Source organism: Phyllopteryx taeniolatus, chromosome 2, assembly GCF_024500385.1.
Source record: "Phyllopteryx taeniolatus isolate TA_2022b chromosome 2, UOR_Ptae_1.2, whole genome shotgun sequence".
Lineage (NCBI taxonomy): Eukaryota > Metazoa > Chordata > Actinopteri > Syngnathiformes > Syngnathidae > Phyllopteryx > Phyllopteryx taeniolatus.
This window is the reverse complement of record NC_084503.1, coordinates 25,611,138-25,626,041: the sequence shown is the minus strand read 5'-3', so window position 1 is coordinate 25,626,041 and position 14,904 is coordinate 25,611,138. Positions and strand designations below refer to the sequence as shown.

Below are 14,904 nucleotides of genomic sequence, written 5' to 3'. Positions count from 1 at the left end.
GCCTGGGTAATCAAACATGAGCACAACTGTGTGTTTTCTCATTTAGTAAATAAAAGTAGGGCTGAGAATTTCTAAATAACAGCAAGTAAATAAAAAGAAAGTATTACGTCTTCAAATAAAGTGCTTAACTTCAGAATAATTATTTGAGAAAACTAACAAAATACAGATAATACTTCACGTTTTGAGCATCTGGGTAGAAACAAAATCGTGCATTGTAAAAATGTATTGTACATAGGTAGGAGGGTTTTCCAGAATTTTCAGGTCAACTTTGGGGTTGCGTATTATTAATGGATGCGCATTATACACGAGAAATTACGGTAATTTGAATAAACAAATTTGGAGGGGATCATCACTAACATTCATTGCATATAAATGTATCAATGGATAGAAAGTCATGGGTGCACATTATACATAGGAAGAAGAGTTTTGATTTTTGGAGTCAATTTTGTGGGTGCGCATTATACTTGAAAGTGTATTTATGGAATCTAGTTTATTAACAAAAACACATTATTGTTATCGAAGACTAAACTGTCTTTAAGGTTTACAAAACCACGTTATCTTATCGGAAGACTAAATTGTCTTTGTTTATTATAGGAAATGTGATCTTCATCAAACTCAAAATGTTCTTTGTTTACAAATACAGTATGTAGGTTAGCTTAATTGATGACTAAATTGTCTTTGTTTACATACTCTACTCACAAAACGTTAGGGATGTTTGGCAGGTCTTGGCTGCTGAAATTTCCAGATAAACCTATAATGCACTATAACTTTTACAGGTGAACTTCATTTGACACTCTCTGAACTTTTGAATGCATGTGTCCAACTGTTAAGTGCTTCAGTACTTTTTGCACATCTAGCTGTTCAACAAGAAGCTGAATGGCAAAATTCATGATTTTTAAAAATTTTTTTTAATGAATCAACCAATATCGTTCCTGGTTCATTTAGAATTGGTATTCAAACAGTCGTCTTCATCATGCTGTTCACATTTTCACATCTTGAGACCAAGACGACACCTAATAATCGATCAACAGTAGCTCACCATTGCGAGGCTTCAAACCAGATGTTTCCTTTGAGGGAAGTGGCCTTTGAGCTTGGAGTGTCACAAAGTGTCACCAGCAGGTTGCAACAGGGACACTGAGAGACTGGAAGTGTCACAGAAGGCATAGACGTGGGCGTGCGTAGAAATTTATTGGTTGAGTGTGGTTGAATAGCCTGGCCTTTTCACATTTTTCGCAGGGACGATGACGACATCAACGACGTGGCCTCCATGGCGGGTGTCAACCTGAACGAGGAGAGCGCCCGCATACTCGCCACCAACTCGGAGCTGGTCGGCACGCAGATCCGCTCGTGCAAGGATGAAGCCTTTCTGCATCCTGGGCTGCTCCACCGACGCATCCTGGAGACAGGCAAGTGTGCCACAACTTTGATGTTGAATGTCATTTTCCAACTTTTGGTGAGGAAAAAGAAGAGAATGATGAAATGGCTCAGTGTTTGTGGTTTGTAGGGAACATGTTGTATCTGTATTTAAAGTGGCATCACTGAGGACGACTTTTGATATTCTCTCTGTCTTTGTGTGCCGTTGTTTGAGGCTGCAACCCTCTTTTCTTGTTTGCCCTCAGTTTAAATGTGATACACTTAACAATTCTTTCACCTCCTTTAATGAATTCTTCAGTGGCTGTCTGTCTCAATTGACTGGACCGCGGGCGCACATAAATGAATACTTGATGGCTTTGTCTTTTTAAAGGCGGCCTGTCAGATTTGTCCCGTGGACCAAAGCGATCCAGTCGAGAGGAATCAAGCTCGGCAGTAGGGATTATTATTATTATTTTTTTTTTGTATTTAAGTCGATATAAGCCAAGATAGTGATGCTGTCTTCATTACCCATTATTGCTACTGAAAGCTGTCCATCACCTTCAGTAGTAGTATCATCGTCGTCGCCATATGCAAATGTGCAATAGTCACATCACAAAGGTACTGACAATGTTGGGGGTAAAGAATTCTGGTACCCAACATGCACTCATACATCATTCCACCAATCACAATAGTACTTTTAATAGTGCTTGCAAAACATTGCACTGCGCACATCATTCAACCAATCACAATCGTACTTTGAATAGTGCTCGCAAAACATTATCCAAATAAGAGGAAAAACGTTCTTGCTTCAAGATTTTGTATTTGTTACTCACAACTGTTGTTTACTGTAAAACTGCCACGTAAAACATAATTAAACAACGACTGTCTGCTAATTGACGGACCCACACCATAGACAAAAAAAAGAATGGTCATGATACAAGACATATGGGGCGCTTCTATTTTAAGCGGCACAGCATTACAGGCGTGACGGTAGTGGCGAACCGTACTGACCAATCACAGTACGCGAGTTCAACCATCCCCTTCAACCAATCAATTCAGCATCTCAGGTGGTAATCACTGATTGGGTCCAGACCAGACAAACACGAGGAGAAATGTAGCAGGGGAGAGAGAAAGAGACTCGGTGTGATATTTGAGTAGAAAGGTCAGAAAAAGACCGATAAAGGGAGAGAACATCTGGAACAAATGGCGCTTAAAATGGAACAGCCAGTCATTTTTGTTTTGTACTTCTCAAAGGGAATCGTTTGAAAGAGGAGTGAGAAAGACCATATTCACAAAGGTGGAAAAATCATCACTTGACAGGAGGGGGGTTAAGACATCGCCTATCTCCTACTTACAATGCCGTCCTTTCGGCCATTCCAAGAAATTTAATAATTCTACCTCCAACAAACAGCACGGCCTCCTTGGCCATTAGATGACTCCACGACCACTTTACAACTGAATGGAATATCAATGAGGGAGTTTCCACCCAACTACTCCGGTGGACTGACAATGGCCTCTCGGCCAGGCGGCTTAACAGCTCTCTCCCTTTTTTGCATTCCAAAAGAATGATTCCATACGTGGTGTGGGGCATGCCTCTAAATTGGAGCATAAATAGTTGCGTCTTCCAGACAAACACAGGCTAGTGCGTCTTATGTCTTGTTGCGTGAACTGATGAAGCCTGCTCGGATGAGAGGCTAAACGTCTTCCAAGACAAACAGAACTGTCCAGTTGCGATCGGTTCAATGCCCTGAGAATGAAATGACCTGGAATAATGAGAATATTCACAGGCATACTTCTCAATGTGAGGTCTCCAGTGGGAGCACTTACCGGTATATTAAAAGTGCTTATATGTGAAACGCCATTATGAAGCAAAACATAAATGTTTTGATCGTACATAACCTCTAAAATGGTTCTGGTGTCAAGATTTGGTAAATTAGAATATGTAAAATGTGTCAAGATCCCAAACAGAAAAGGTGAGTCAAACATTTTTCTTTTTCTGAAGCACTTTATTTGAACACTTAACTTTCTCTTTTTATTTATTTGCTCTTATTCTGAAATGGATACTTTTATTTAGTAAATGAGAGAACATTACACAGTTGTGCTCATATGTTTGATTACCTGGGCAGAATTTGTAAGAATTCTTTAAAGAAAATATGAAGGATCAGGCAAAACACATTTCATTTTATTTTTAATGGGATTCAAATTAAACTGTAAGGCTTTTCAGAAATGCACAATCATTAAACAAAACATTACATAAAGAAAATAATGAGATGGTCCTTGTTCAATCATCAGTCATATTAAATAATAATATTTCACAAATTCTGCCGGGGTATGCAAACTTATCAGCACAACTGCACATATCAGCAGTCATACATTTGTTTAGTTTTGTGTTACTTGACAATAAAATAAAATGCCAAAGGTTTTTTTTTAGTTTGACTGATATATTGATTACAAGCAGATGTAGATACGACGAGACTGGCAAATTATATACAGTGGGTACGGAAAGTATTCAAACCCCCTTAAAATTTTCACTCTTTGTTATAATGCAGCCATTTGCTAAAATCATTGAAGTTCATTTTTTTCTTTTAATTTACTTGGACACACGGCACCCCATATTGACAGAAAAAAACGGAATTGTTGAATTTTTTGCAGATTTATTAGAAAAGAAAAACTGAAATCTCACACAGCCATAAGTATTCAGACCCTTTCCTGTGACACTCATATATTTAGCTTGGGTGCTGTCCACTTCTGATCATCCTTGAGATGGTTCTACACCTTCATTGGAGTCCAGCTGTTTGATTATACTGATTGGACTTGATTACGAAAGCCCCACACCTGTCTATACAAGACCTTACAGCTCACAGTGCATGTCAGAACAAATGAGAATCATGAGGTCAAAGGAACTGCCTGAAGAGCTCAGAGACAGAATTGAGGCAAGGCACAGATCCGGCCATGGTTACAAAAAAAATTCTGCTGGACTTTAAGGTTCCTAAGAGCACAGTGGCCTCCATAATCCTTAAATGGAAGACGTTTGGGACGACCAGAACCCTTCCTAGAGCTGGCCGTTCGGCCAAACTGAGCAATCAGGGGAGAAGATCCTTGGTGAGAGAGGTAAAGAAAAACCCAAAGATCACTGTGGCTGAGATCCAGAGATGCAGTCGGGAGATGGGAGAAAGTTCTAGAAAGTCAACCATCACTGCAGCCCTCCACCAGTCGGGGCCATATGGCAGAGTGGCCCGACGGAAGCCTCTCCTCAGTGCAAGACACATGAAAGCCTGCATGGAGTTTTCTAAAAAAACAAGGAAGGACTCCAAGATGGTGAGAAATAAGATTCTCTGGTCTGATAAGACCAAGATAGAACTTTTTGGCCTTAATTCTAAGCGGTATGTGTGGAGAAAACTAGGCACTGCTCATCACCTGTCCAATACAGTCCTAACAGTGAATAATGGTCAGAATCAGAATCAGAATCATCTTTATTTGCCAAGTATGTCCAAAACACACAAGGAATTTGTCTCCGGTAGTTGGAGCCGCTCTAGTACAACAGACAGTCAATTTACAGACCACTTTGGAGACAGAGATATTGACAAAAAACAATTGTGCAAAAAGATGCAGAGTCCTCTAGCACTTAAAGCAGTTCAAATAACTAATATTGCAATAGACCGGTGCAATGACCATTGTGCAAGGGGCGCTGAGACTTCAAGGAGTGTATGCGGTTTAAAGTGACGAGTAGTGCGATAATCTGGGACAATGTTGGTTGTGCAAATGTTACAGATACTCCTCAATCAGTGTGCAAATGGAGCAGATGCTACTCTGGCATGAGTGGCCAGTATATGCAAATAGTGCAGCATGGCGAGACAACGACAGTGAGTGCACGAGTAATACATAATTGGCCCCACAGAAATGTGACAACGAACTCAAGTCAAAAAAAAATTGCCACCTTGTTGTAATGGAATTATAGGTTAGGTGTTTAAGAAGTTGATCGCAAGAGGGAAGAAGCTGTTGGAATGTCTACTAGTTCTAGTTTGCATTGAGCAGTAGCGCCTACCTGAGGGAAGGAGCTGGAAGAGCTGGTGACCGGGGTGCGGAGGGTCAGAGAGGATTTTGCACGCCCTTGTCTTAGTTCTGGCAGCGTGCAAGTCCTCAAGGGTGGGTAGGGGGGTACCGACAATCCTTTCAGCAGTTTTGATTGTCCGTTGCAGTCGGAGTTTGTCCTTTTTTGTAGCAGCACCAAACCAGACTGTGATGGAAGAACACAGGACTGATTCGACTACCGCTGTGTAGAACTGTCTCAGCAGCTCCGGTGGTAGGGTCGTGCTTTCTCAGAAGCCGCAGGAAGTACATCCTCTGCTGGGCCTTTTTGAGGACGGAGTTGATGTTAGTCGCCCACTTCAGGTCCAGAGAGATTGTAATTCCCAGGAACTTGAAGGTCTCGACGGTTGACACAAGGCGGCTGGACAACGTGAGGGGCAGCTGTGGCGAAGGATGCCTCCTGAAGTCCACGATCATCTCTACAGTCTTGAGCGTGTTCAGCTCCAGGTTGTGTCGGCCGCACCACAGCTCCAGCCGCTCCACTTCCTGTCGATATGCAGACTCGTCACCGTCCTTGATGAGGCCGATGACAGTGGTGTCATCTGCAAACTTCAGGAGTTTGACAGTCTGGTTCGCTGAGGTGCAGTCGTTCGTGTAGAGAGAGAAGAGCAGCGGAGAGAGGACACAACCTTGGGGCGCCCCAGTGCTGATGCTGCGTGTGGATGAGGTTGCCTCCCCCAGCCTCACCTGCTGTGTCCTGCCCGTCAGAAAGCCGTAAATCAACTGGCAGATGGCAGGTGAGACGGTGAGCTGGAGAAGCTTGGATGAAAGGTGTTCAGGGATGATGGTGTTGAACGCTGAGCTGAAGTCCACGAACAGGATCCTCGCGTAGGTCCCTGCACTGTCGAGGTGTTCTAGGGTGAAGTGCAGTCCCATGTTGACTGTATCATCCGCAGATCTGTTTGCTTGGTAGGCAAACTGCAGGGGGTCCAGCAGGGGACCTGTGACACTCTTGAGGTGGTCCAGCACGAGACGTTCAAAGGACTTCATGACCACAGATGTCAAAGCGACAGGCCTGTAGTCATTCAGACCCGAGATTGCAGGTTTCTTGGGGACTGGGATGATGGTGGAGCGTTTGAAACAGGATGGAACTTCGCACAGTTCCAGAGATCTATTGAAGATCTGAGTGAAGATTGGAGCGAGCTGGTCCACGCAGACTTTGAGGCAGGATGGGGACACATGGTCCGGGCCTGCCGCTTTGTTAATCTTTTGTTGTTTGAAGATGCGTCTCACATCCTGTTCATGAATGGTTAACGCAGAAGTCAGGTGTGTGATTGTGGTCGCGGGTGCGGCCGGGTGGGTGTGTGGTGTGAAAGTGTCCTTTTCAAATGTGCAGTAGAAGGTATTCAAGTCGTTGGCTAGTGTGCTATTGTTCTCAGCTTGGGGGGATCGTCGCTTGTAATTAGTCAGCGATTGGAATGCATGCCAGACTGATTTAGAGTCGTTTGCACTAAACTGTTTTTCCAACTTTGCTGCATAGTTTCTTATTGCAATGTTAATTTCTTTAGTCAGCTGGTTTCTAGCTCGATTATACAGGGCCCTGTCCCCGCTTTGATACCCGTCCTCCTTAGCTTGCCGAAGCTGCTTAAGCTTGTTGTTGTTGAATGTGCGAAAAGATTTTGTTGGTACACAAACCTCTTCACAGAAACTGATATAGGATGTGACAGTGTCCGTATATTCATCCAGGCTGCCAGCTGAATTTTCAAAGACACTCCAGTCTGTGCAGCTTTGAAGTTCCATCTTGGCTTCATTTGTCCACTTTTTCACTGTTTTCACTGTAGGCTTCGCCCATTTAAGTTCTTGCCTGTACGTCGGTATTAAGTGAATTAAGCAGTGATCAGACGAGCCCAGGGCTGCACGAGGAATAGCACAGTATGTGTTTTTTACCGTAGTGTAGCAGTGGTCTAAAGTATTATTTTCCCTGGTAGGACAGTCGATGTGCTGCTTGTATTTAGGGAGTTCGTGGTTGAGTTTAGCTTTGTTAAAGTCCCCGAGAATAATGAGGGGTGAGTCCGGGTGTTTTTTTTTCAATTTCGTTGACTTGTTCGGCGAGCGTTAGCAGTGCGGCGTTCGTGTTAGCTTGAGGCGGGATGTAGGCTGCAGTCAGGATGAATGATGCAAACTCACGTGGCGAGTAGAATGGTTTTGCAGTGTGTGCTGAGGACCGTGACGTCCGTACACCATTTTTCGTTGATATAGAGGCATATCCCGCCGCCCTTTGTTTTCCCCGATGATTCCATGTCGCGGTCCGCTCGATGAATGTGGAAACCGGGAAGCATAACTGCGCCATCGGGTACAGCGTCGCAAAGCCAGGTTTCCGTGAAGCACATGGCCGCGGAACATCATGCTGTGGGGGTGTTTTTCAGCTGCAGGGACAGGACGACTGGTTGCAATCGAAGGAAAGATGAATGCGGCCAAGTACAGGGATATCTTGGACCAAAAATCTTTTACAGAGTGTTCAGGACCTGAGACTGGGCCGAAGGTTCACCTTCGAACAAGACAATGACCCTAAGCACATAGCTAAACTAACGAAGGAGTGGCTTCACAACAACTCCGTGACTGTTCTTGAAGGACCCAGCCAAAGCCCTGACTTAAACCCAATTGAGCATCTCTGTCACGTTCGTGGTTTGGGCGAAGGCGAGGAACGCAAGGCAAGAACATGGAGGACCCAAGTGCAGGGAAGCAGAGAGGCAAGGCAGGAGTGCGGGAGTCTCAAAAAAATAATATTTAATCTTCAAAAAACAGCCAACAAGGAACATGCATCAAGCAAAACCCATTATAAACTATCAAACAATACATAGAGGGAAAAAGAAAAATGTGTGCTGTATTTCACATGGCACGAGTATGTTATCCTCTTTTTGTTGTTGTTTTTTTCCCCAAATTGCAATATATATTGCAGGGTTACAAAAAATCGCAATGTCATTTTTCCCCCAATATCGTGCAGCCCTAATCTGGGTCATCGTTTACAGGCATCTATGGCTTTGTTCTCACTGCAGGTCAGTTCAAGATTTTTTTGCTAAATGTGACATGTATCTGAATTTTTTTTTTTTTCATGTCAATGTGAACAATACAAATCAGATTTTTTCAATATCTGACCCAGGCCTCTTTCGTATGCGGATATAAATCGAATATGTATCCCATGCGAGTGGAGTCTGGATTCTCCCGTCGCACTCATCTCACCCATACATCATCAAAAGGTGACAATTGTACGACAAAACAGACACGCCACAAAAGCAAAAAACAGACAGTGCTGAAAGGATGCTCTAGAACTATTGGCTCCGGTTGCACAATATCCTTGAAGTTGCCACAAAGGCGTCATGACGAAACCTACGCAAGGGGCCATATTTATTTCCGTAAACACTGCGCCACATGTTTGTGCGCATGTGCAATGTGACCTCAAGTTTTGTGCACATGCGTGACTCGTTCGGTCCACAATAGAAGTCACATTTGTTTTTGTAATATGATTGGATTTAACAACAAATCCGAATTGGGCATTATGCCCTTCAGTTTGAACGTAGCCTATGATGCACTAATATTACCTCAGTAAGTGGAGAATTCCTGGTAGACTTTGCTCCACATTTTGTGTCAATACTGTTTATACAGAGCAGCAAAACAAAAACAAAAACAGTGTTTTCAGACAGTGTGAAAGGGGTCATGGGCACTTTCTCGGATCCTACCTCAGAAAATGGAAAAATCTGAAGGCCAACTTTTTTCCACGTCACTGTCTGTATAAATGGCACTGACACAGAATGGGTCGACCCAGGAATTTTCCACTTCCTCGGTCTCAGAGAGGGGATACCGGAACTGAGACCTCTTTCAGTTATAATAGGCTCCAATAAAGAATGGGGGGGTATGAAGTCGACCAAGGAAAGTTATGCCGCCGGCGTTGGTATCAGAACCGTCACGAGGTGTGATGGAGCCTGTGGGCTCTTTTTCACTGCCTACAAAATGTTTTTTTTTTCTATGGTCTGTTCTGTATAAATGTCACCGACACAGAATGGGGTGGATGAAGTAATCCTTGTTATTTTTCACTTTCTGAGGTATTATCAGAGCTGTCACAGAGGTGGGACTGTGCGCCTTTGACACTAACCTGTAAACAGCAACCCGAATACAAGGTTGAAAAGGGCAGCTTTTCTTCCACGTTGCTGTTCTGTAAAAATGGCATCAATGCGGTGTTGGCCCCCTTTCACACAGCATGTAAAAGACGACTTTTTTAAAAATGTTGCTGATTTGTATAAACGGCACAAGTCTGGAATGGGGGGATGAAGTCGACCCAGGAATTTTCTGCCTTCAGAGCTAGTATCAGAGACAGAATTCAGGTGGGCCGGATCCTTTGGCCCCTTTCACATTGCCGGTAAATGCTGACTTTTACTACCTCTTTTCCAGTTTGCTTTTCTATATAAAACAGCACTGCCACCGGAATGATATGCAATGATTCAAGTACCTGTTTTAGCTACTGGCTGCACGTTTTATTGACTCTTAAGGCTGTCCTTGCAGAGCAGAGTAGAAATAAGTGTGATTACTCAAAATAAAACCTTGCATGTTAGTAATCAAAAAACACCACACGTCATTTCACGCGGCGGGGAGCCGAGCGACCTCATCTTGTTTCATCTCCATTAAAGTATCTTCGGGCCCGCAGGCCAAGTGGACTGTCGACATGGTTGTTAGTCCGTCACCTTGGGGGCTCAAGCCTTTTTAAAAATATACACTTTCCCTCCAGGGGCGGCACAGCGTGATATGGTGGGGCAGGAGGCGAGGCTGCCCCCTGCTGGGCTAGTGCCACCCATGTAGCTTTGTTGTGTCAGTTGATTGCCCTCGCCACGCTCCCAGCTGACAGCAGTCCGAGGGAGGCTCCCCAGGCCTGCCAGGTCTGCTCAGTCAGAGAGTCCTCCTCTTTCTTTCTTTGTTTTGCACACAAGCACAGTGTCTTGCTTTTTCTAAAACTTTACTTTAAACTTTTGTGGCCTCAGCATTAGCCAGAAAAAGAGCAGTTGCCTACCAGGATGCTTTCGCCAAACGAGAACGTCTAAAAAGCACTGTAAATATGTCATCGTATCCTCCAGCATTGCTTCCAATTGACACGAAAACCAGCATGCATGTTCATCATGACAGGACACATGAAAATCAATAAAGAACAACCTAAGATGAAACATGCTGGTAGTTGGCCATTTTGGTTTAAAGGTGTTGATTTTTGGTGGATTGGACTGTCCAAACTCCTGCTTAGAGGTTCACCCAATTGCCACTAAATTTAAAGCAAAATGTGGCAGAAAAGTTCAATGATTCGGCAAGAAAGATAAAAACACCTCCTGGAGTGTTAGAAAATACTCGCACCCACCACCAGTGATTCCGGTTGAGATGAAAACCCGCATGCATGACAGTACGCAATTTTTCTCTAATTTGGGCCATTTCTCAAGCTCATACATCAATGTACTCCTTCAAAGGAATTCACCCGATTCCTGCCAAAATTGAACCAGGTAGATTCCGTCATAGGGTTTGAGCAGAGCCTAGTGACAATTTCCACTTCCTGTTCTATAGTCATCATTGCACCTTTTCTCTTCTACCTCTTGTGGCATTGCACACACATACAAAAATACAAACAAGCCAAAGACAAACCAAAACACACGAGTGGGGTTAACCCTTGAGATGCTCACTGAGCTGAAATCTCACCAGATTTTCTGACATCTCACTCGGTCATGCACAAAATTACCAAAATGTTCCAGGGGTTTGACCGTTTCGAACAAGCTGCACAATTTGGTTTAGTTTGGTACAGTACACAAGGTCTGTCTTTCGACACAAGCTATAAGGGTACCAAATTTACTTTAATTAATTGATACCTGGGCCATAAGGTTTTTTGACACAATGTGCTACAATTCTTAAACGGATGGAGCTCGTCCGTTGGAAAGATGGTGGAAACCAGAGGTGGGGGACTCGTCACATGACTTGACTTGAGTCAGACTCGAGTCGCCTATTTTAGGACTTGTGACTTGTTTAGTTCAAACATATGAAAGACTCTTCTTGACTTTGACGTGAACTATATGGCTTGACAAGTTATCCTGTTTACATTTGAAAATCAGAATTTTCAGTACAGTGTGCCTTTTGTTTTTGAAAGAAAAGTTATAATTTGTGCGACGCAAATCTGGCAACCCCAGCCAACAATGAGGCAGAGTCCAGTTGCCACATCATTAAGCAAGGATCATGGACTATTTTTTGGTAAATCGAGAAAAAGACAAAAGGAACATGCAAGGTTTGCAACTTAAGGATTAGAAACACAACAACTGCGACGTCTAACTTCATCTGTCACAATGAAACCCACAGACACATGCAATCTAGGTTAGCGTCACTGTTTACCTCAGTGATAGTTGGTCAAATTGTAACTAAACTTCATGACAGGTATGTATTTTATTTTTTTATTTTTAAGACAATAAAGTGACAGATTTACATCAAAAACAAAGTATGTCATATTTATATCTGATAAGTAGCGTTGTAACGATTCGTTTTAATTCGATTCCTATCAAGATTTGTGGTTGCCAATTTGATTCAGGGACAATATTGGTTCATTTAGAATGATAGCTCGAAGCGATTCCGTGTGTGTAAATCGATTCAGTAACTTTTTCGCCAAAAATGTAACCAGTGTGACTGGGAAATAAATACCCAGACCTGCCAAATGTAACGGAACGCCCGTATTTTGTTACGGATATCACTGAACGTTGACTCGTTGCGTAATACTGATTGTTCCAGATATTGGAAAAAAAAATCCATTCACATTGCATAGCTACTTGGTGCACGCTATTTTATTACGACCCTGGTCTGCCAAGCCACAAGGCGAAAGTTCTCTTTTGTGTACGGTATTAATGTATTGTAAGTCATCGCCCTCATGGTGCGAATAAGCTACACTTCTTACCATGCTTCTTACAGTTTCATGAAGGGAGGATGAGGAGTGGATAGGGAAAGACGATGTCAAAGCCACGCTAATTGCTAAACTATCGTGTAATGCATTCGCAAAACACTGAAGTGATTTGGTGATACGGTACACTTGTTTTTGTTGTTGAACCGCGTTTTCGCTGAAAGTAACCAATTTTGAAAAAATAGGCCAATTAATACTTGTTCAGAGATATAAATATAAAAATAATACACCTCCACACAGGATGCCGTGTCTGAACCGGAAATTACCACGTCACTGCATATGTCACTTCAGAATGTGGGCAGGTTAAAAGGACATTAGTACTAAATATTCGTAAAATAAGATAATCTTTATTAGTCCTACAATGGGGAAATTTGCATCTTTTCAGCAACAATTGTGGAGATAGGGAATATAAATATGTAATATAAATAGCATGCAAGAGAAGACATGTACTAGATGTACACTGCACCAAATAGAAACCAAAACTATTGTCCATACATAACCTATCCAATTCAATATATCAGCAACAAAATAGGGCAGAATTTTAATTTTGATGTTTGAAATCGAATTAATCTGATTTGATAGACATAAGACTTTAAAAGACAGAATTGTCAAAGACGAATTAATCCATGGACAGATATTTTTGATGATGGCACGTCGAACTCTCATATATTGATAATTTGATGTAATAAAAACATTGAAATGACAAATATTGAAGCCATAATTTATTAAAGATTATGATTATGACTGTCCCACGGTAATATTCTTGACAAACCTTTTAAAATATGGAAATTGAGACAAATTTGGACAAATTGTTCTGGAAGTGCTGGCACCGTGGAGACTGGTTAGCACATCTGCCTCACAGTTCCGGGGACCGGGGTTCAAATGTTGGCCCCGCCTGTATGGACTTTGCATATTCTCCCCGTGCCTGGGTGGGTTTTCTTTGGGCACTCAGGTTTCCTTCCAAATCCCAAAAACATGCGTGGTAGGTTGATTGAAGACTCTAAATTGCCCGTAGGTGTGAATGTGAGTGCGAATGGTTGTTTGTTTCTATGTGCCCTGCGATTGGCTGCCGACCGGTTCAGGGTGTACCCCGCCTCCTGCCCGAAGATAGCTGGGATAGGTAAAGAAAATGGATGGATGGATGTTCTGGAAGTGAATTTTTCTAGGTTGGCAGCTGTGTGATTTCCTAGATTTCTGTTGTTTCTTGTCAGGGAATCAGGTAAAATATATTATTATAAAGATTTTCCTGATGTACCTGTATTGCTTTGCAATAAAACAAAGAGGAAAACAGCAACTTATTTCAGCTATGATTTGACAGTATGGTTGTGCCATTTTTTCCTCAAAAAGAGATTTTTGATTTTACAATTATTATTACTTGTCTCCACTGAAAGGGGTCCCTGGCTGGACCCAAAGTCCTGTTCTTAACTGTCAAATATTAATGGCTAGAAACGAAGCACTGTGAGGTTTCCACAAGGAAAAGCCTTTATGAATAGTGTTAATACAAATAGGTAAACAGGTGAACAAACCTGCTCTTTGTTACACAGCGTGAGGCTTGAAAACAGCGTCCAGTAGTTGGCATTATCGCGCGATCTCCTCTTTTGTTTCCCCCTCATATTCTTTCAAAAGCTACAAATATTGTTTTGACGGCCACACTTGTTCGCACATTTAGCAACACTCTCAGCAATTCTACTGTACACATTTTCACACAATCACATTCAAAACAATTTACACTCGCACTTGATCTCTACTGAGCGAATGTGCTATGTTAGCAGCTAGCGAGCTAAACTAAGCTAGCGAGCTTGAAACAAAAGCTTCAACGTGCACGGCGAGGCGGGTAGTGATATCTCGCTTGTTGCCTTCTATCCACCTGGGCCCGGTTGTTCAAAACTCGGTTATTTTTTAACCACTGGTTAAGTAGACTTAACCAACCGTTAACTTTAACGGCACCGTTATCTTGTTGTCCAAAACTCAGTTAACTTTAACCAGCTGTTAACTTGACGTTAAAGTTAACACACCTCAGGGCCACCGCTAACATTTTAACAGTGTGGTTAACTCTCAAGATGGCATTCGCGGCTAACAATTCGCTTCAAACTTGGTGTGTATCATCTCAAGACATGGAACATTAAAAGTAAAAGTATATTTCATAGATTTATTCAATAAATAAGACATGACTGTGATCTATTTGGACATTTGAACGATCTTACAACCCCAATTCCAGTGAAGTTGGGACATTGTGTTAAACATAAATAAAAACAGAATACAATGATTTGCAAATCATGTTGAACCTATATTTAATTGAATACACTACAAAAACAAGATATTTAATGTTCAAACTGATCAACTTTATTGTTTTTAGCAAATAATCATTAACTTATAATTTTATGGCTGCAACATGTTCCAAAAAAGCTGGGACAGGTAACAAAAATGACTGAGAAAGTTTAGGAATGCTCATGAAACATCTGTTTGGAACATCCCACAGGTGAACAAGCTAATTGGGAACAGGTGGGTGCCATGATTGGGTATAAAAGGAGCTTCCGTGAATTGCTCAGTCATTCACA

The 14,904-nt window shown here is 42.3% G+C and overlaps 1 protein-coding gene across 6 annotated transcripts in view; it reads left to right on the top strand.

The window, feature by feature from the left end:
- The window catches only part of LOC133474142 (transcription initiation factor TFIID subunit 4-like), a 222,666-nt gene that overhangs the window by 92,335 nt on the left and 115,427 nt on the right, over positions 1 to 14,904 (top strand). For all 6 annotated transcript variants that reach the window (XM_061765515.1, XM_061765514.1, XM_061765512.1 and 3 more), the window contains one exon: positions 1,237 to 1,406. In XM_061765515.1, the coding sequence (XP_061621499.1) occupies positions 1,237 to 1,406 (170 nt within the window). The remainder of the gene's footprint in view (positions 1 to 1,236; positions 1,407 to 14,904) is intronic.